The following is a 20,416-nucleotide window of genomic DNA, read 5'->3' as shown; positions in this document are numbered from 1 at the left end:
TTGAAAACTTGCCCTGCTCAGTATTTTCAGTACTGAGCTCACAATGTGAGCTGGAACCACACAGAAGAAAATGGTGTAGGTTTTGACCAATTTGAGAAACCAGTACTGGCTATTGGTCAGTGGAGGCAGAGAATAAAAATGCACGAGATGTTAAAAATGCATGTGTCCTCTTTTCTGTTCAAGCAGTGATGTACAAGGTCATGTAACTGTTAATCCAACTGTTTATAAATGTATGACATTTATAAATCAATATCATCGATGACTATTCATGAACAATCTGATGTCATCAAGTCACCTAACCATTTTCAGCATATGGTTTTGCCCCTCTCCAAAACATAGCACATATTGTTCCCTATCCAATCACCCCATCAAGCACTGCACAGGTGTCCAACACACTCAGCAGGGGCAGCAAAATCAGCTCAAAGGGCCGGGGAAAAACATCAGCATAATGGTTAAAATTACTTCTTTGGATGACTCAGATGAGATAATGGTTCTTTTTAGAATGGAGTTCTTTCTTTAATAGGCCAGGATCACTAAGTGAAACTGTTACAGATTTTGTAACTGAGCTAAATGCAGGCTATTATATGATGAAATGCAGTAGGCATTTCACTCTCATGTGTGGGTTAATAATACGAGGGCACAACTTTAATCAGTAGAAACACCTATATTAACAATGACGTAAGGCAGTGTAGTGAGTGGGATTGAAGATAAGAAAAGAACAGTCAAAGGGTCACAGGTCAATGACTAGCATCAGCCCTACTTCAATAGATAACAAATGACCATGTCCTTTTATTTCACAATCCTTTATGATGTAATAGAAACAGAAGGCAGGTCTAAAAGACATATGTTATAGAAAACCCACTACACCTCCTGTCATTATCTTGATTTGGGTTAGGAAGGGGAAATTGCGCATTTGTTTACATCTACAGAACACATTTGAGCTAATAGGACTGTATTATATTCTAAATTCTATTCAGATTGCTCTCCTCTTCGAGATTACACCGACTTACTTTAAAATGGCCACATAATAATACCATTATACTAGTATTGATTAAATAATAGTAATACGAGGAACATTGAACATCTAAAGCATTTTTGCCAGTCTTGAATTCTTTTTGTCCTGTGTGGTTTCCATTAGTGAATAATAACCAGAATTTATAGTGCTGTTTGTGACTATTTTGCTAGTTCACGGCCCTAACCTTGGTTCAACATATTGACTTAATGAAGCTGAAAGCATCCACATCATATATCTTAGCTCTCTCCCCTTGTGACCTCTCAGCATAAATCAAGACAGTGCTTTCCAAGGCCTTACCCTTTTTGTCTTGGTGATTATGGAATGAGTCTGCCACATGTGGATCTGTATTCTCAGATGAGTCATAGGGGTCCATCCAGTTCAGGATTCGTTCCCTATCGTAGACCCCGTGGTCTCTTGAGTGGGAAGTAGTGCTGGGATCTAAGGAATTCGAGGGGTTTTGTTTAGCACAAGCATAGTTAGCGATATTGAAACCAGTACAATGTATACAATTCATTGCATGTGATTCACTGTTGCCTTTCCATGCCATCTAAAGATTTAATTTAATTGGCTGTGAATAAAAAAAAGAATACATAATTACCAGTAAACGTATTATGTTTTTAGGTCTTGACAGTTTGACAAGTACGGTTACTGGTAAAATATTTAGCCTATTAAAATATAGCAGCAAAGTGACCTAATTTATAGAAAGCCACAACATTAATGAATAGCAGGCGCAATGTGTTCCAGTGAAAATTTGAATTTGCAAACAAAATTTCTCCAAGACTATAGAATTATGACCAGGCGTAGAGTGTATGTAAATGAATTAGTCTATTTAAATTCTTCCTGTCACTGTCCATTTAAGTTTACATTTCCATGTGATTGTGTTGTCCAATGTTAGCCGTCAGAATAATGTTATTGTGGAAGACTTGCTACTGGAGAAAACTGATACCAATTCATAGTTTTCAAGGTAATGTGCTACTAAATGTATCAACGAAGCCATTTGCCCTTCGGATTTATTCCATATTTCATCTTCTTTTAAAATTGTTTATCCAATTCCCTTGAAGTTCTTGACATCCTCGGAAAATTATACCTCTCTGCACCATTTCCCTTCAACCACGTTTGTAATTGCAATTTCTATTCTGTTCATTAAAATGTTTACCTCTATAATTTAGAATGGGATCTACAGGAAATGTTGGTGTATCGGCCACGATGAAATATTTCAAAATAAATGTAAACGGGGGGGATCAATATATGCAGCAAACAAAGTTGTTTGTGTTTGTTCCAGGCTATTGTACCCTTAGCAATGTGCCTGTGGGTTCCAAGGAAAGTCGATAAAATAGAAAACACACTGCAATCAGACAATGTGTTTTTAAGACAAACAGGACACTAACTGACTTACTCATCGTCTTGTTGATTTTGTATGGTAACAAAAAACACCCTGCCTTTCCCCAACAAAGATTCTTTGTCAGAGTATTGCTTGAATCCAAAAGGACTATTGTGTTGACAATGTTCAGAAAACCCCAACAGAGCTCAGCATGCCACCAAATTTGTGTTTGGCTGTTTCAGAGGGACACTGGAAGTCTTATTACTACCTACACGGGTCGATTCGAGAAGACTTAAAGGGGAATTGTCACCTTCACAGCTTTTACCATTGCCACATTTTTAAACTAGCAATAGCTTGTGCTATTTGTGTTGGGGTTCATCAACAAAAGAAGAGGCTTGCAGGAGAGTTGGAGATGCTAGTCTAAATCTGAATGGAGTAAATAATCGGAAATATGGACTAGTTGTAGTCTTCTGAGTTCAATATTAAACTAGTCTATGAGTCTATAGAGTATGTTACTTGGTTTAGCTGGACAACATATTTTGTTGCTGAAGTCAAGTGAGACTCAGTAGAAAGCAGATGGCTTTGATGGGGATTGATGAGAATCCTGAATATGGGAAAACATATTGCCTCTTCAATGTTTGTTTTCGGTGAGATCAGGAAAAAATATCTCATAGGCACCGTTGACTTCCACAAAACCTGCTGCCTACAACTTAATATCTAATTTCTGTAGATATACTTATAGTTAGGAGATCTGCATTATAATTATAATAATGGTTTTTTTTGTTTTGTAAGATGGCACCACAATACACATCAACGTACAAAATTCTTGGAGAGAAAAGGCACAGCTAGACTAGTAGATATTTACTAAAAACAAAGACATCTAGTCTAGGGGCACTAAGCTAAAATGTGTTAATACTCGAGGGTGATGAGATGCTGTAGCACAGGGTTGGGTATCTTAAGCCATATCTGTTGTCACACACCTACTCCTATCACTCTGACAGCTATTGATAGGAGTTATAGTATGAACAACAGTGGATGTCCATAGATTTCCCAAACCGACTGTACTAAGAACTATTTTGGTCTAGCGGAGATTACTAGAGAAAGGAGTGAAGCATCAAAAAAGAGAAAATAGAATGGATTTTGTTAAACTGAGGGCCCCACTCACAAAAACTGCCATTTATTACATGTTTAAAAGGTCCCTTGGGATTATCAGTTTTAAAATTGAATTTCACATAAATGTTTCAAAGTGCAAACTTTCTCCACGCAAAAACCTAAGTACAGAGAAACAATGCAGAGCTTTCTGCAATGTACTTAGAGCGTTAGTTAATTTTAGATATGTCATTTATTCACCTACACATTCAGGGGAAGAGATGACATTTCCTTTGTTAATCTGTATGAAAGTACTGTCAAGGCAAGCAATCTTAAAGTGCATGACATATCACATTAATAGTGTAGAGTACATTATTAATGGGATATCGATTTATTAGCACTGGATATCCCAATCAAAAATTGCTTCATGTGTAATGTTTCAAGTTTCATATCTTCCATCCCCATATCTATGAAATAAGAATATACATCAGGGATTTAAATAAATAGCTATAACAGTATCTATGGAACGGTGAAAGGAAATGGGATTGGATCAAGTCAACGTGCAAATGCTTTATATACTTTTATGTAAGAAATATACTGATACTGGCACTATAAACTGGTTAGAGTGTGTTACTTGTTCTGCATTAATATGGATCTAATGTAAATGTCTTATAATAATAATGGCAATTTTGGTAAACTGGGACCAAACATGAGAAAAGAACAAAAAGATCTAGAACTAATGGCTCTATTGAAAAGGAGGATTATTTACAGAACAATTATAAACTGACCATACACTGTGTAGTAATATATTTCCTGATCGGGAGGAGTAGTTGGAAATTCTATGAAAGAAATAGATGAAGGTAAAACTGGTGAAGTCATAAAATTAAAATCTGAAAATAAAAGAATAGGTAAAAAGAAAAAACGAAAAAAGGAGAAGCTGGAGAAAAATAATGTTTCTGCTAAATGTGAACGCTTCTTACCATTTAATGCCACAAAAGAATCTGGAAAAAAAAAAAGAAATAGAAATTTTTACTTCCACTTTTTTTCGCACTGCTTGCATTTCATGAAATACAACACCTTCCCCACGGTCCATCTACTTTGGCTGTGATTTTTACCACATCAAAATCAACACTTAATAGATCGGTGCCTTCTCCCCCTTTTTGCAAACATTGAAATTCCTTTTCATCTCACAAAGCTAGAATTCTTTTAGACCTCTACTTCTCAGTGTCTTTGCTATTATTGTTGCAGGTACTGTTGACTTTGGGAATTTTTTTTAAAAAAGGCTTATTTCACCCAAACTAAATATAGGGCTGACTCTTTGCTTACTTTGGCAGTCTCCAAGTCCGTCTGTGTTGCCATGCTCAACGTCCTGCTCAAATGGTACTCTGCGGAGGGGAAAAAGAAACACAGGATTAGGAGCTGAACAGACTTCATGCAGCTGGTGTGAAAGACATCAAAGACGAATGAATAGAGTTTTGATGGCAAAGTCAGGAAGCAAGAGTGCAAAGCTAAAAAAAAACAAAACACAAAAAACCTAAAATGAAATAGCAATGACCTAGAACATCAACAGAGAAAAAATAATAAGGCAAAATAATATTAGTGATTTTTATGTGTTGAATTTTCTTACAATCAATCCCATTGTATAACATACTTTGCAAAAGTTACAAAGAATAATTTATGATTCATGATGTATCAGAAGTGTTCATTAAAGCTCTGTGGATTTTAGTGAATAAAGTTTGACTGATGTTATATGAGCAATTGTTCCTGGGTTCTTGTGCGGAGGGCTTATACAATGAATAGCGCTAAAAATATATTGTCGCTAATCGTCACAGTTATCCAGTTGATAACAAGGATGCATGTATATGTTCTATATGCAACTGAAATAGAAAGATATTTTCTTCCAGTGCAGCGAAGGTTTAAAAGGAGATGAACACAAATGTATCCCCACCATTACTAGACCAGTTATCTACTTCTTAAAGTGCTGACTCTGTTTATTGTTCTCTGCAGTGCTTTGCCCACCCTGGGGAAAATGAAGGGTTAACAGTTTAGTGGCAAACTACCACATGCGCAACCCAAATAGCCCATTGTGCAAGTTGTTATGTCTCTATAGCGGGCCGGCTGCTGTCAGCTGTGACGTGGAATGCTACTCAGATGTATGGATGGTATTTTTGGAAACATCGCCATAAGCTAGTCAGATGTCTGCACTCCGTCCAGCAACATGTGCTTGAGATGTAGCAGCAGAAAACAAGATAATGAATAAATAGGGGGACTGGCTGCTTTTTGCACGTGTTACCAGTAAACAAAGTGAATGCATAATTGGGGAAGCCAGAAGTTTATGGTTTTTGGAAGTGAAATCAGGCTGAAAATGGTGATTGGTGCATGGACGTCACGGAATTTTTATTAGTTCATGATGCAACAGCTACTGCTACGACTGCGTCTAGTTACAGTCTGTAAAAGGGCTATTATTAGAGACACGAGAATCATTTTACTAAATTCCCACACAACTTATGCGTAGTTTGCATGTAGCTAATTCTTTCAAAATGTTGTGGCCATAGATGGGGTCTACGGTGCTATATCAAAAATGAAATAGTACTAATTTAAGGCTGCCACCCTCTCCGACTAAGACAATACAGAGCTATAGATGTAACAGATATATTTTATCTATTTTTCATGTTGGTTGGCAATAATCCAAGGCAGGGCTTTAGCTAGAACTATGCTATGCCCAACCGTCTCAGATATGAGCACTGGATCCCAGTGAACTATAAAAGATGAAACACTCAATATTATTCTTTAAAGCAGGAAGAACAGGCACACTAGATGGGTAGATTTTTCTTCCCACCACACGTATTGTTCTAGAAAGCCTTTTTTCCCCATTTTGCCATACACCAACAGAACCAATGAGACGGTTGTTATAAATAACTAATTGGTACCCCTGCCTGTCCTCATTAAGGCTTATTGTGATGGAAACAAGTCACTGCATAAAGGCTGTTTTGATGAATTCTCTAGGATCTTAATTTCCATAATTAGAATGTTCCAGAATAGACAGCCCTTCTAGCCAAAGGCAACTTAATACTTAGTCCGCTCCTTTAAAATTCCGAGCAAATTCCTATAATGCACACTGGAAACATTGGCTCATTGTACTTAGCTGACTGTACATTATTCATTTTATTATTTGATTATAATTACCACTAAATCAGAGCAGTCAGAGCTCCAAGACAAAGTCAACTGTTTATCCAATTAAAAAACATTCACTGACATAATCTGTGCCATAGTTATTTCAGTTGATTTCTGTCGACTTACTTAGTACCAGGTGACAGCTGTGAACATGTTCCCCCTTCTCGTAACCAAACACAGTACGGGTCTCTGGAAGCAATACAAGTCCTAAACACAAAGGAGAGAGAATGTAAAATGAGGATTTCATCTCAATTAACCAGTTTCCTGAAATAATTGCCAGACATGCAGAGGCATTCTAGAAGCACATAGGGGAATGTGCTAGAATGTTACACTACAGAAAATAAGAATATATAAACACTCTAGAGAAATTAGCTTAAACCTCTGCAGGCAAACTAGGTGGCCTTATTATACTGGCTCTCTGCTTTTAGGATTGCTAAACTTAACAATTAAAACTACATATAACCTTCTGATTGCCAATCGGTGTAATTGTTTTCCATATATATTAAAATCTTGTCTTTGAGTAGCAGGGCCGCAATTTACTACAATTTGCTACCTGAACCATCATCAATCAGTGGAGGTAATAACATGAGGTGGGATAATCATGCGAGATACTTCCCTCTAATGGTTTATTGCATATGGTATTTTGTAACAGTATTGGACCTGAGCGTGTTAACTTCCTTGAGGGTGCAAATAATGTTTTGCCTCAGTGGAACGGCATCTTTAACTGCTCTAAAGCCAGTTTAGCAAAGTGAATGTTTGCACTGGGGATTTAATGTTACCCTAGGGCTACAAAAAGGAATTGTGATCTAATGTGGGTCAGGTATGTCCCCGAGACCATAACGGCTCTTCCGACAATTGGTGAAATATAGGGAAAAGAGGAAGAATACCAACTAGTGTCCAGAATCTGTTATGACCTGAGGGTTACAGACACTTAGTTACTAATAATCAATGGACTGCGGGGGAGTATTATGACATGGCAGTTTCGACAGGCTGACAGTATACCTTAGATCGCAAAAATCAAATTTAAACATACTTTTTACACTTTGCATGTCGTTCACATCTCGCAAGCGGGACCCAGATAACACACGTGGAGAAAGCCACGTACAGAGAGTTGCTTTGTTTGTCTAGCTGCATACCAATTATCCGCTTGTCATCTGCTCCGTCATAGCTGCACCTAAAATAAAACAACAAGAGTCCCCAATATTACCTTTACTCAGAAGGCGCTGGAGAATAAATGCACACAAACTGCTTATGGCCAATAACAAAAAAGGTAACGTCAAAGGAAATGGTAGTTTATAAAATAGTGAAACAATGTTTTCCTCTTGTATACTTGGACGCCATGTGATCTGCTTGTGAAACTATCGATGTTTGGTGATTACAAAAAAAGTTTTCTAAACCGGAAATTTAATTTTTGGTGGATTTTCCAGATTCCAACAAAGTTCTAGAGTTGCTAGAAATGTTGCTGGCTAAAGACAAACAGGATGAATAGTTGAAAGCTCTCGAGCGATTAGAATTGCATTTATTTACCATGTAAAATGTAGCGCTTTTGCCAAGTTGTACAGATATTCATCAGTCATGCCAATAGGTTTTGGTGTGCCAGCCACCCATGGGCTTTGCATATTTACGATCATTGGGCTAATGAACTGTTTATAAGCTTTAGGCCCAAAATTGGGAAAACAGAATGTCAGTATACAAGGTGGGAAAAGATTTGGAAAGTACAAGTTTTAATGATGACATTTCTGAAATGTCAGCTAATTTCAGACTGAATTCTGTCCATGTGAAAAACAACTCCGAAGTATAGAACAACAGAAAGAAAGTGGATTTCAATAATTCCGCATGTTGGGGGGAAAAGAAACACAATGATCGTACTTTTCAGGATTGTAAACGTTCATCTCCTCCAAAAACAGACTATCACTTAAGAAACCACTGTATCCTGTCCTTGCAAGGAACTTCAGAACGATCCCTCTCTCCGATCCAAGGAAAACCACGGTGTGATTCTGGTATGGACCAGCAGCCGTGTCAACTGCTATTTTGGTTAGACGATACCTAAAATAGGAGAACACTTTTTTTTAGCTCATTACATTGTAATCAGTTGTCTCTTATTAACATTCAGATTTCTTTTTCTCATTAATACAATAAGAAAAGATACAATCTATTCTGCTCTAACCTAAAAATGCCAGCTCTCGTATGAATTACTGTCACTCTTCATTGTTTGCTACAAAAGCGCACCGATCATTAGACCACAAGTAGAGCAATTCAACCATCCTAAATCTTTAACCTATTCAGCGCAAGAAAGGGTGCCGCATACTACCCTTTATATTTATTATAAAAATATATCACTGAATTTCTAGACTCAGCTACGTATAACTGTTGGTGCTTAGGCATATTGCGTTTACTGGGTTACATGGCAATTCTTTTGGTGCCAAGTGGTAATTAAAAGGCATGGCACGTGTGCAAAAATATGGGATAATGATCAATATGTCAACGAGACCTATAAATGGTTTTTTTTTCTGCCAAATCTCAGGAGATATGGCTAATAACGAAGGACCTCTTGATCTCTATCTTCACTGACATCTGGTTTTAGTGCAGCTTAAATGACATTTCATATCTTGAAAGCAGCCATGGGACACTCATGGCATCTGCCCCAAGCTCTCATCCGTTCATGTTGGAGAGGTGCCAAAGATAGCAGAGATGTTTGCAGGCCATCAAAGTACCAGAAATGTTCCCTAAGAGCAGAGAGTGCACACAGAACCTGCCTTCTGGCAGATCAAAGGGTTTAGAAGGTGCTTACCTAACCATGGTCCGGAGAAATAGTGGTCTGTTTACTATAGACGGCACAGCCTCATCCATGAGGGGATGTGTTTTAATGAAGTTAAGTGTATCATCTGGAAGGTCATTGGAAGCAGCATATTTTTCTACTGAGGCAGAGCCAGCACAGCAGCCTGGCCTAAAAGACAAAGAGGACAAAAAAGAAATAAAATTATGATATATCTATATACATATATATATTCTGGTAATGTTGCTCAAATTACTGCAGCCATGGAGCTACTCTTGGATTCAGGTAACAATATTCAAGTGCCTTCATGCTGCTCTGTGCCGTCCACACAAAGCATTTTATATTACAAAATAGGTTATGAAAATTAACCTTCTGTTAAGAATAATAAGAGTGCCTACACACAGATTTTTTTCATTGATGCTGACTTTTTTTGCCAGAACCTCATCTACATGTAATTCGAGAAAGATTTACTTTCACTGGAAGGGTGGTAGACACGTGGAATAGCCCTCCAACAGAAATGGTAACTGTTAATACATTGAGGAATTAAACATGCATGATGCATAAGGATCAAATATAGTTAAAGGTTTTAACAGATTGGGCAAGTGATTCTTATCTGCTGTCACATTCTAGGTTCCTCTGTGCATTTTTTTTTATTTTTTTTTTTTTTTTTAGAGATTGTAAACGTGTTTTTGGGGTTTTCTGTTATTTCCAAATTGTTTTTATACACATGCGGCTTATTGCCAGCTGTACAGTCTGTATATGCGTCCCCAAGATACAATGTACTAATTCACACAGTGATGTATTTGCCATATGCGACATTCATAATGGTCCTTTACCTTGGCTTAGGTACCCTTTCATCAGGAACCGGTGTCCACGTTGAGTCTGGAGACTTCTGTTCCTTGAATCTCCCAGTAAACACGCTGGCAATGTCGGCCATATCATAAGCGCACACAGCGGAGCCTGGGATGCTGAAATGTGACATTTCCCAGAATTACTCATTACGCAGCTATGCATACAATTTGTAACTGAAACACACTCTGTATACAAGTCTTCCTGCCACAGAATACTTAGCTATGAACTCTTTAACCTTTGTCTATTGATAACTGGGGACAGTCCCATGCAAATATAACAACAGTCAAGTTCCCGTTAGCAGGATTCCCCCCTCAACAAATTCTATAAGAGCTTAATTATAGTCAACTTAAAAAAGAAAGAATAACCCTGAGAAACCATCTCTGCTTCGGGGATTGCACAGTGGGTAATGGTGGTCTTTTATTAAGAAGTGTTGTCCTGTAGAAGCAACACATTTCAAATGTTAATTCACAATAACCCAACTGTGATGCAAAACCTATGGAAGACTTTGAATGAATACTGTTTAATGCTAATGCCCCCAATTAAGCCTGAAGCAGTGCTACATTGTCCGAAATTTGTGATTCTGATGTTATTTGGTGTGGTGGGAAGGGGGATATGCCCACAGTTTGTTTTATTCCACTGTTTTAGTAACAAGCAATTCAAGTAAATACAGCCATCAGGACATAATGGATGATGACATGTAGCAACAATGACAATGTACACTGACAGAACAAATTAGTCAAGTTGGCTTCTTACAGAATCAACAATGTGTCAGGAGGGTCATAAGGCTTAAAGTAGAAAACTGCATAATGCTACACGACTAATTAAATATGTCGTTTCACGATATTTCTTAAACTTCTAAATTTTGGTAATAATGGTTTTAGTATTGAAAGTTGATCTCAGCAATAAAGTTATCCCCAATGTTTTTTTGTGTTTTTTTTTTAAGACTTTTATACTGATCCTTCAAACAAAATTAGCTTTTGGGTGTCCTTTTTTTCTAGGTTTTTGGATTGCTTGTTCATTCATAAAAGAACCAGTTGTAGAAAGATCATGGGAATCTCTAGGTTAAATTTTTATGACACAAAAGAAATAGAGGAAAAAACAAACAAAACAAAAACAAAAATTCTCCCCAGGAGATCTTAAGTAGACAAATCATTGATAAATTCCAGTGACCAGTTGAGAGTCCACGGAATAACTCCGCTGTTCTTATTGATTTATTTCCCATCTAATCTCAGCATTACTAGAAAACATTCCACATATTTCAGCAATAATATCAGTACGTTAACATTACTATTACTGCTGTTTAGTAACGGGCAAAAAGAAAGCGCCTTAGGTGTGCAGAATAGAGCTAACCACAGTAATATTTGCTTAAGGGCTCTGTACTTTATTCAGACACATCATCTGTATTATTACAGCTGGCTCCAAATGGGGACATTATGTAGAGGTTCAGGATTTTATCGATGGATTTCATTATGGTTTGGAAGCCAGTTTTATGGGTATCCATTTCATTTTGGTTATGAACGTTATCAACGGTCATGATTTCTCAGCATCAGCTAAGCGTTTGGAAAATAAAAAGACCCGTAAATGGAAGACGTTGAAAGATGCATTGGTCAAAAGGTAGAAACCCAATGGGCATAATACCTATGTTAAAATAGGAAGAAACTGCATGACGTACCTGTTGTATGGTGTTGAGAATGTGGCTAGCACAACATCGCGGCCATTAATGTGAATCACATCTGTAACAGCTTGCAGTATGTTGAAGTAAAAATGTGAATCCCCAGGAACTGAGCAATTCAGTCGGGCTTTAAGGAATGACGTCCACTGTTTCTCAAGCACCCTCTGGGAGCCCCCCATATCATTCTTACAGACCTGTGCCACCCTCGGAAACACCACCTATGGAGCAAGACAATATGTCAGTTTGGGCTCCAGAAAACGGCAGGATGTTGAAACAGACACAATGGATGCAAAATCCCATAAAAATAATGTCACCAAAGGGAAGTTCAGTGTTGAAACCATGTGTTGCGGGAGATAAGAATGTGCCATTTCAAGCAATACAATAAATCCCTTGGAAGATCAGATGTCTGCAATATATAAATTAATTTCTGGTAAGACTGCTTAGCTTTTCATTTCCACAGACAAATGCACGTTTTGCATTTCCAGCACTGATTACTTAGAGAATGGGATAGGTTTTCTAACTTTAACCCTGCCTTGCCCAAGGGCTGAACAAATCGTACACTCCTTAATCAATTACCAAAAATGATGCAAGGATTAAAATGACATCATCTTGCCATTGTAACCAATAAATTAGCAATTAAAGCCTATGCAGAATTAACCCTAGCTCTTTTGAATTCTTGAGTCCTTGTTAGATATGGCATAAGGACAGTCGGCGGTAACCTGAGAAAATGCGTGTCTGCTAGAAATGTCTGTTCTGTAGAAAATGTGCATTGCAAAAATGTTTGCAAACTGGCAGTAAAAAAAATAAATAAAAACCAACAAAAAAACCAAACAAAAAAACAGCGTGATCAGAATTTCCATTTCAGGCTCTAGAATTCCTCCTTGGGTTTCATAAGATTCATTCTCAAGAGAGACACACACTGGATCGTTCTCCCACTGGGGCTTGTTGTATACTGGTACCATACAAAATTCCTTATGTCTAACTAACTGGAAAAGTAACACGCGTGCGTTGAACCGACATCTCTACAACTTACGATTTTCTGTATATACCCGAAAGGGTTTTATAAGAGGAACACGCCATAACAAATAAAACAAGCAAGAAGCCACAGAAGACGTATTTGGGCTGGCATCCGTGCGCTTCAAAAAATAAAAAAACACCATATAAATATGTTTTATAGTCGTCTGCCCGTGAACACAGAGCTTTTGTTTCACAAGTCCTAATTCTCTATATGTATAAATAGGGTTGAACAGCTCTTTAACCTTCCAGTGACAGGGGGGGCTGTGACGCTTTGAGGGTATATGAGGGAGGTGGGAGCTGGAGGGGTGGAAAGAGAATTCCGCTCATTTCTTAAATTACAACCTACATTCGTACATACTGGTTTGTCTGGCAATGTATGATAAATGCTAATGGCTTCGGCATAAGAATGTTGAGACTTTAAGACCTTTATTTGCACACGTATTAATAACTATCATTTGCGATTCTTTTTACTGCCCCTGCATTGACGTTCCTGCAGCTAAATCTCCTTTATAAAATGATAGGATCTATTTATACATTTTGAGGACTGTGGGAAGTCACTTGTACATTTTTCAAATGCTCAAGCACAATAACATTAATATATCGCTTGCTCTGATTTTTTTTCCATAGTCCAACTATTGTCCCTTTTTTTTTTTTATTGTATGTGGTGTACGTTGAAAAGGGACTCAATGACCACGCTAAAACTAACACAGCAGCAGGGATCACCGGCAGGTCAGTACCACTGGGCTGGCTGTCACTGTCATTGTATTTAACAGGCGGATGAAAGAAGTATCTTGAGAGCTCCTGGCTTCATGGCACTTCTCTGCAATTAAAGCTGGAAATTTGCTGAAATAGTGTGTTGATATCAGTAAGACGGATATTTTGAAATAAGAATAAGTCTTGTCTGCACATAAGATGTGTCTGCTGTCTTCTATGGCTCCGTGGTAGTATATTTGCAAAAATATGTATTTATTGATAACGTATTATTATTACTATTATTGAGTTAAATACTAAATCTGCATTATGTGACATCAGTACTCCACCTTGTATTAGGAAACTAATAGAGTTTAATACGTCTGTGTATAAGAATATATGTATAGAAATAAAGAAGATATTGTTAATCAGGTCTCTTGTACATCCCAGGAGCCCTTGACTAGTATACCTGTGGGGTATTTCACAAGATAACAACTGTTACTACCTAAGAAATGACTCATCTGGGAAAGTGACCTTTTAACACCTCTGGCCCTTCTTGTACTCGCTTAATTTAATACATGGCATCCTAAAGGGACATATAACGCATTGCTCATACACTCTCATTAGCGGTTCCAGATCCCTTGTAGTGTTGCAGATATGTTTTTTTATGTTCCTGTGTTTTCCATATTTTATTAAAGGGGAACTGTCATTTACAAAAGCTACCTAAATCAACAACAGCCGCTTAACCAAATGATTACAAATGGATCTGCATAGGTTGGAGGCTTGGGCTGGGATGTGGCAGATGAGGTTCAACACAGATAAATGTAAGGTTATGCACATGGGGAAGAAAAATCCAGGCTGGGAATATGTATTAAATGGGAAAACACTGGGGACGACTGACATGGAAAAGGACTTAGGAGTTTTAGTTAACAGTAAATTTACCTGTAGCGACCAGTGTCAGGCAGCTGCTGCTAAGGCAAATAAAATCATGGGGTGCATCAAAAGGGGCATAGATGCCCACGACAAGGAAATAATTCTACCCCTGTACAAGTCACTAGTCAGACCACACATGGAATACTGTGTACAGTACTGGGCACCAGTGTACAAGAAAGATATAGTGGAGCTGGAGAGGGTTCAAAGACGGGCAACCAGAGTAATAAGGGGAATGGGAGGACTACAGTACCCAGAAAGATTATCAGAATTGGGGTTATTTAGTTTGGAAAAAAGACGGCTTAGGGGGGACTTAATAACTATGTATAAATATATAAGGGGACAGTACAGAGATCACTCCCAGGACCTATTTATACCCAGGACTGTATCTATAACAAGGGGACATCCTCTACGGCTGGAGGAAAGAAGGTTTCTACACCAGCACAGACGGGGGTTCTTTACAGTAAGAGCGGTGAGATTATGGAACTCTCTGCCAGAGGAAGTGGTGATGGTAAACTCAATAAAAGAGTTCAAAAGGAGCCTGGACGTGTTTCTTGAAAGCAATAATATTACAAGTTATGGATATTAGATTAATAGGGACAGAACGTTGATCCAGGGATTTATTCTGATTGCCATATTTGGAGTCGGGAAGGAATTTTCCCCCTGGTATGGGGCAATTGGCATCTGCTTCATAAGGGTTTTTTGCCTTCCTCTGGATCAACACAGTAGGGACACAATATGTATATAGGTTGAACTTGATGGACTTTGGTCTTTTTTCAACCTTATGAACTATGTTACTATGTTACTATGTTACAGAGATAACCTAATGGGGAAGAATAATCATTAGATCCTGGGAACAGGAAATGAAGATAAGTGGCTCTGTTGTATATATAAAAGATGGGTTTCATTTATATACATAAGACTTATTGGAAGTTGAAAAAAGAATTGCAGTTGTATATTTAACATGTAGAAGATAAAAAAGAACACGTCATATATACAACTTTAAAATGTGTATAAAAGGCTCTTCAGCAGCAAACCCAATCTTTTTAGCCCTAAAATGATTAAAGGACTGGTATCTTTTCTCCGCAATATATCACATAAGGGCATAGTGCTTGAAACGCACTGCAATGAAGTTTCGGATCTCCAATGCAATCTTCCCAAAAGGTAGCCTTGTCAGGGTGATTAATGAGTCTCATTGCAAGGTCATTCATTGAGAAGATGCCTTAAGAGCAATTGAACAGGTAATTTTATGTTCATTTCCAGCCTTACCTTCCCCATGCTGTTATATTCGACTGCAATTTCCCGATAGAAAAAGTAGATAAGGTCCCCATAATCCACGGCATGTACAAAGTATGGCTCTGAAAACACAAGATGTACGGGGGTAAAGAATCAATATTATATTTTCTTTATTATGTCTACCATTCTTTTTTTGTATTATACTCGGTGGCCGCTAGATATTCTGCTTGTAAAGAATAATCCTATACATGAAACAGCACAGATTTTTTTTCTTAATAAAAGCAAAGTAAAAAAATCCAATCCCACATAGCATTCTAAATGTAATACTTTGTTGAAGTCTGTAGCTTTACTTACTATTTAAATGTATATTTCCATTGCATGGAGGTGATAAGTCATTCTGGCATACTGGTACTCAATGTTCACCTCTGCCTTATGTCACACATAAAAGAAGTTTAACGTTGTGTGTTCCTTGTTGGAATATGGAGCAAATACACTTTACTCTAGATTACATTTCACTCTAGATTGTAAACTTGCGAGCAGGGCTCTCTCCACCAAATGTATCGGTTTGTCTTAGTCTGTCAATTCTTGTCTTGTCATATCCCTTGAATTTATGTATTGTATTAAGCGCTGCGTAAACTGTTGGCGCTATATAAATAAAGGATAATAATAATAATAATAACGTAACTAGATTGCTTAGGCAGAGACAAGGGCAACCGACCTTGGATTCACTTAGAAACCCAATCAGTATATGTGGCTAAGTGGCAAGTCATTATAGCATTGATGCTTTGAGCTAATTAGACGTGTCTGCTTTATGTCACTGCAAGCCAGTGCATGCCCTGCGCGTCCCACGTTAGATATATCCAGGCTACGAGCAGAGAAAAAAAAATACCTGGATGCGGCTAAGCCAAGAAAACTAATGAAGATTCCATACAGCGCACAAATACAAAAAACTCCTTCTCATCCCTATAGCTCTACGCATAAGTGATACGATGTTACCCACAGAAATTTGGTAACACAGAAAATGGGAAACTCTAACAGTAACAATATCAATAATATTTATAAGTAAAAAACAAGAGTACAGACGCTCAATGGGAGATTTTTAAGAATATCTTAAATTCTCACTGTGAAAGGTACATACCGTATGGGAATAAAAGAGTCAGGAACAAGAGAAAACCAATGTGGATAAATAAAAATGTAAAGGGGGCAATAAATGGCAAAAAAAAGGCATTTAAGCTACTAAAACAGGAAGGCAGTGAGGAAGCACTAAAAAGCTATCGGGAAAAAAATAAAATATGTAAAAATCAGATAAAAGCAGCAAAATTGGAGACAGAAAGACTCATTGCCAAAGAGAGTAAAACAAACCCCAAAATGTTCTTTAACTATATAAATAGTAAAAAGGTTAACAATGAAAGCGTTGGCCCCTTAAAAAGTAATGAGGGAGAAGTTATAGACGGGGATCAGGAAAAAGCTAATCTATTAAATATATTCTTCTCTGCTGTATTCACAGAGGAAAATGAAATGCCAGGTAATATACAGCAGGATGAGATAAATGCCCCAGTACATGTCGCCTGTCTAACCCAGGAAGAAGTGCAGTGCCGCCTAAAAAAAATCAAAATAGACAAATCACCAGATCCAGATGGCATTCACCCCCGCGTTCTAAGGGAGTTAAGTAATGTAATAGACAGACCCCTATTTCTAATATTCAAGGACTCTATAGTGACAGGGTCTGTTCCCCAGGACTGGCGCATAGCAAATGTTGTGCCAATATTCAAAAAGGGGACAAAAAGTGACCCGGGGAATTATAGGCCTGTTAGTTTAACTTCTGTTGTGTGTAAACTGTTTGAGGGGTTCCTAAGAGATGCTATTTTGGAGTATCTCAATGAAAATAAGTGTATGACTCCATATCAGCATGGGTTTACAAGGGATCGGTCCTGTCAAACTAACCTGATCAGCTTTTATGAGGAGGTGAGCTCAAGACTAGATCGGGGTGAATCGCTGGATGTCGTATATCTTGATTTTTCCAAAGCATTTGATACGGTGCCACATAAAAGGCTCGTACATAAAATGAGAATGCTTGGGCTGGGGGAGAATGTGTGTATGTGGGTAAGTAACTGGCTCAGTGATAGGAAACAGAGGGTGGTTATTAATGGTACATACTCTGAGTGGGTGACTGTTGCTAGTGGGGTACCACAGGGGTCAGTTTTGGGTCCTATTCTTTTTAATATATTTATTAATGACCTTGTAGAGGGATTGCATAGTAAAGTATCAATCTTTGCAGACGATACTAAGCTCTGTAACGTGGTTAACACAATAGAGGACAGCGCACGATTACAAATGGATCTGCATAGGTTGGAGGCTTGGGCTGGGATGTGGCAGATGAGGTTCAACACAGATAAATGTAAGGTTATGCACATGGGGAAGAAAAATCCAGGCTGGGAATATGTATTAAATGGGAAAACACTGGGGACGACTGACATGGAAAAGGACTTAGGAGTTTTAGTTAACAGTAAATTTACCTGTAGCGACCAGTGTCAGGCAGCTGCTGCTAAGGCAAATAAAATCATGGGGTGCATCAAAAGGGGCATAGATGCCCACGACAAGGAAATAATTCTACCCCTGTACAAGTCACTAGTCAGACCACACATGGAATACTGTGTACAGTACTGGGCACCAGTGTACAAGAAAGATATAGTGGAGCTGGAGAGGGTTCAAAGACGGGCAACCAGAGTAATAAGGGGAATGGGAGGACTACAGTACCCAGAAAGATTATCAGAATTGGGGTTATTTAGTTTGGAAAAAAGACGGCTTAGGGGGGACTTAATAACTATGTATAAATATATAAGGGGACAGTACAGAGATCACTCCCAGGACCTATTTATACCCAGGACTGTATCTATAACAAGGGGACATCCTCTACGGCTGGAGGAAAGAAGGTTTCTACACCAGCACAGACGGGGGTTCTTTACAGTAAGAGCGGTGAGATTATGGAACTCTCTGCCAGAGGAAGTGGTGATGGTAAACTCAATAAAAGAGTTCAAAAGGAGCCTGGACGTGTTTCTTGAAAGCAATAATATTACAAGTTATGGATATTAGATTAATAGGGACAGAACGTTGATCCAGGGATTTATTCTGATTGCCATATTTGGAGTCGGGAAGGAATTTTCCCCCTGGTATGGGGCAATTGGCATCTGCTTCATAAGGGTTTTTTGCCTTCCTCTGGATCAACACAGTAGGGACACAATATGTATATAGGTTGAACTTGATGGACTTTGGTCTTTTTTCAACCTTATGAACTATGTTACTATGTTACTATAAAAATAATAATACTAATAATATATATTTTTTTAAATGTTAACTCTAGCTCCACTTGATGAGATCCCTTGCTCAATCGAACATCTGTATGCATATAAATATGCTTGCATTAGATAATTATCAAATTTTAAATTATAGTAAAGGAAAGGAGGAGGAGGCCATTATGTATACAATCTCCTGTCTTTGAAGATGCTCATCTGTGTATGGTATTGGTTGAGCATCTTCGGAGTTGTAGTTCAACAAAAGCTGCATTAAACCCAGGCCTGTGAATCTTTACTCGCTGGCACTAATATTTGTCGTGCTTTTTACCCAAACGCATTTAAAAAGTAAGTACATATATAACAGTGACAAATAAATATTGTCCGACAAAAACAGATCATATTTTTCCTTATTTTTTTTTAAAGGAATGTTTCAGAAAAATTGGCAAACACAATTATTTCAGTGGGCTTGAAGAGGAAATTGTCATATTACCGTAAATTTTTCAAAATTGCAACAAAATATAGCCGAAACGATAAAAAAAAAAAAATATGTTTATAGAAGTTAACCGAAGGCTACTTTAAACGTAACATGTACTTTTCTAGTAAAGGGAACACACTGTTCAAATACATGACTGCTTATGCAATTATACCCACATAACTTTGATTTTACGAGCAAATGGAAATTTTAAGGTTCTTAAAATGGACACCGGAATGGAGAGCCACAAATTAAGAATTATATGACCTGGACTTTATAGGGCCCTTATGAGGAAAGTACATAAAGAACCCAACCAAAATCACTTTTAAAGATGACTAAATGGATTAAACAGAATACATACAGCCCAGAAGTCATTAAGCCATATGTATAAAAAAGAATTCTGCAAACTGGGAAATAAGAAGCAACAACCTTCCATTGGTTGCCATGGTGACTGCAGCCTATATAGAGATTTCCCCCATGACCTACTCTTTGTACGCATGGCTCTTCCTGTCATGACACAAAGCCCACATATCGGCTAAAACTATAACTTCACTACATTTTGTTCTCACCTTTCAACCATTTGGAGTCATATTTCACTGTCCGCAAGGTCGGACTATCCCCCAAACTCCGATAAATGACAGCATCGATTGCAAGGAAGTCTGTCACGGTGGCAGAATAGAGTTTCCCATCTGGCGAAAAATTGGTAAATTGCAGAGAAAAAAAATAAACCATTTGCGTAAACTAAACGTTACATTAATTTACAATTCCGCGTGGTAACCCATTCGCAAAATCCGAACGCCTCCGGTGAAAATGTATTTTATGCAGAAGGAAGTATAATGGGCCTCCATGCAAGGTACGCCACGCAAAGGTTTGTGTGCT

The 20,416-nt window shown here is 37.9% G+C and overlaps 1 protein-coding gene across 2 annotated transcripts in view; it reads right to left on the bottom strand.

Moving 5' to 3' along the window:
- LOC149302963 (semaphorin-6A-like) overlaps positions 1-20,416 on the bottom strand; it is a 53,160-nt gene that overhangs the window by 17,618 nt on the left and 15,126 nt on the right. The window contains exons 7-18 of one of the 2 annotated variants that reach the window (XM_089481687.1): positions 20,107-20,226; positions 15,806-15,894; positions 11,900-12,117; positions 10,212-10,343; positions 9,391-9,546; positions 8,469-8,645; positions 7,633-7,773; positions 6,726-6,806; positions 4,752-4,810; positions 4,406-4,426; positions 4,210-4,264; positions 1,313-1,467 (exon numbers count right to left, since the gene is read on the bottom strand). In XM_089481687.1, the coding sequence (XP_089337813.1) occupies positions 1,313-1,467; positions 4,210-4,264; positions 4,406-4,426; positions 4,752-4,810; positions 6,726-6,806; positions 7,633-7,773; positions 8,469-8,645; positions 9,391-9,546; positions 10,212-10,343; positions 11,900-12,117; positions 15,806-15,894; positions 20,107-20,226 (1,404 nt within the window). Of the gene's footprint in view, positions 1-1,312; positions 1,468-4,209; positions 4,265-4,401; positions 4,427-4,751; positions 4,811-6,725; positions 6,807-7,632; positions 7,774-8,468; positions 8,646-9,390; positions 9,547-10,211; positions 10,344-11,899; positions 12,118-15,805; positions 15,895-20,106; positions 20,227-20,416 lie in introns of both variants that reach the window. The other variant, XM_089481688.1, reaches the window with a different exon arrangement.

Source organism: Sceloporus occidentalis, unplaced genomic scaffold (genome assembly GCF_023333645.1).
Source record: "Sceloporus occidentalis isolate IW3139 unplaced genomic scaffold, rSceOcc1.0.p SCAF_16, whole genome shotgun sequence".
NCBI lineage: Eukaryota > Metazoa > Chordata > Lepidosauria > Squamata > Phrynosomatidae > Sceloporus > Sceloporus occidentalis.
Note: the sequence above shows the minus strand (reverse complement) of the source record. Positions and strands in the feature narration are given on the sequence as shown.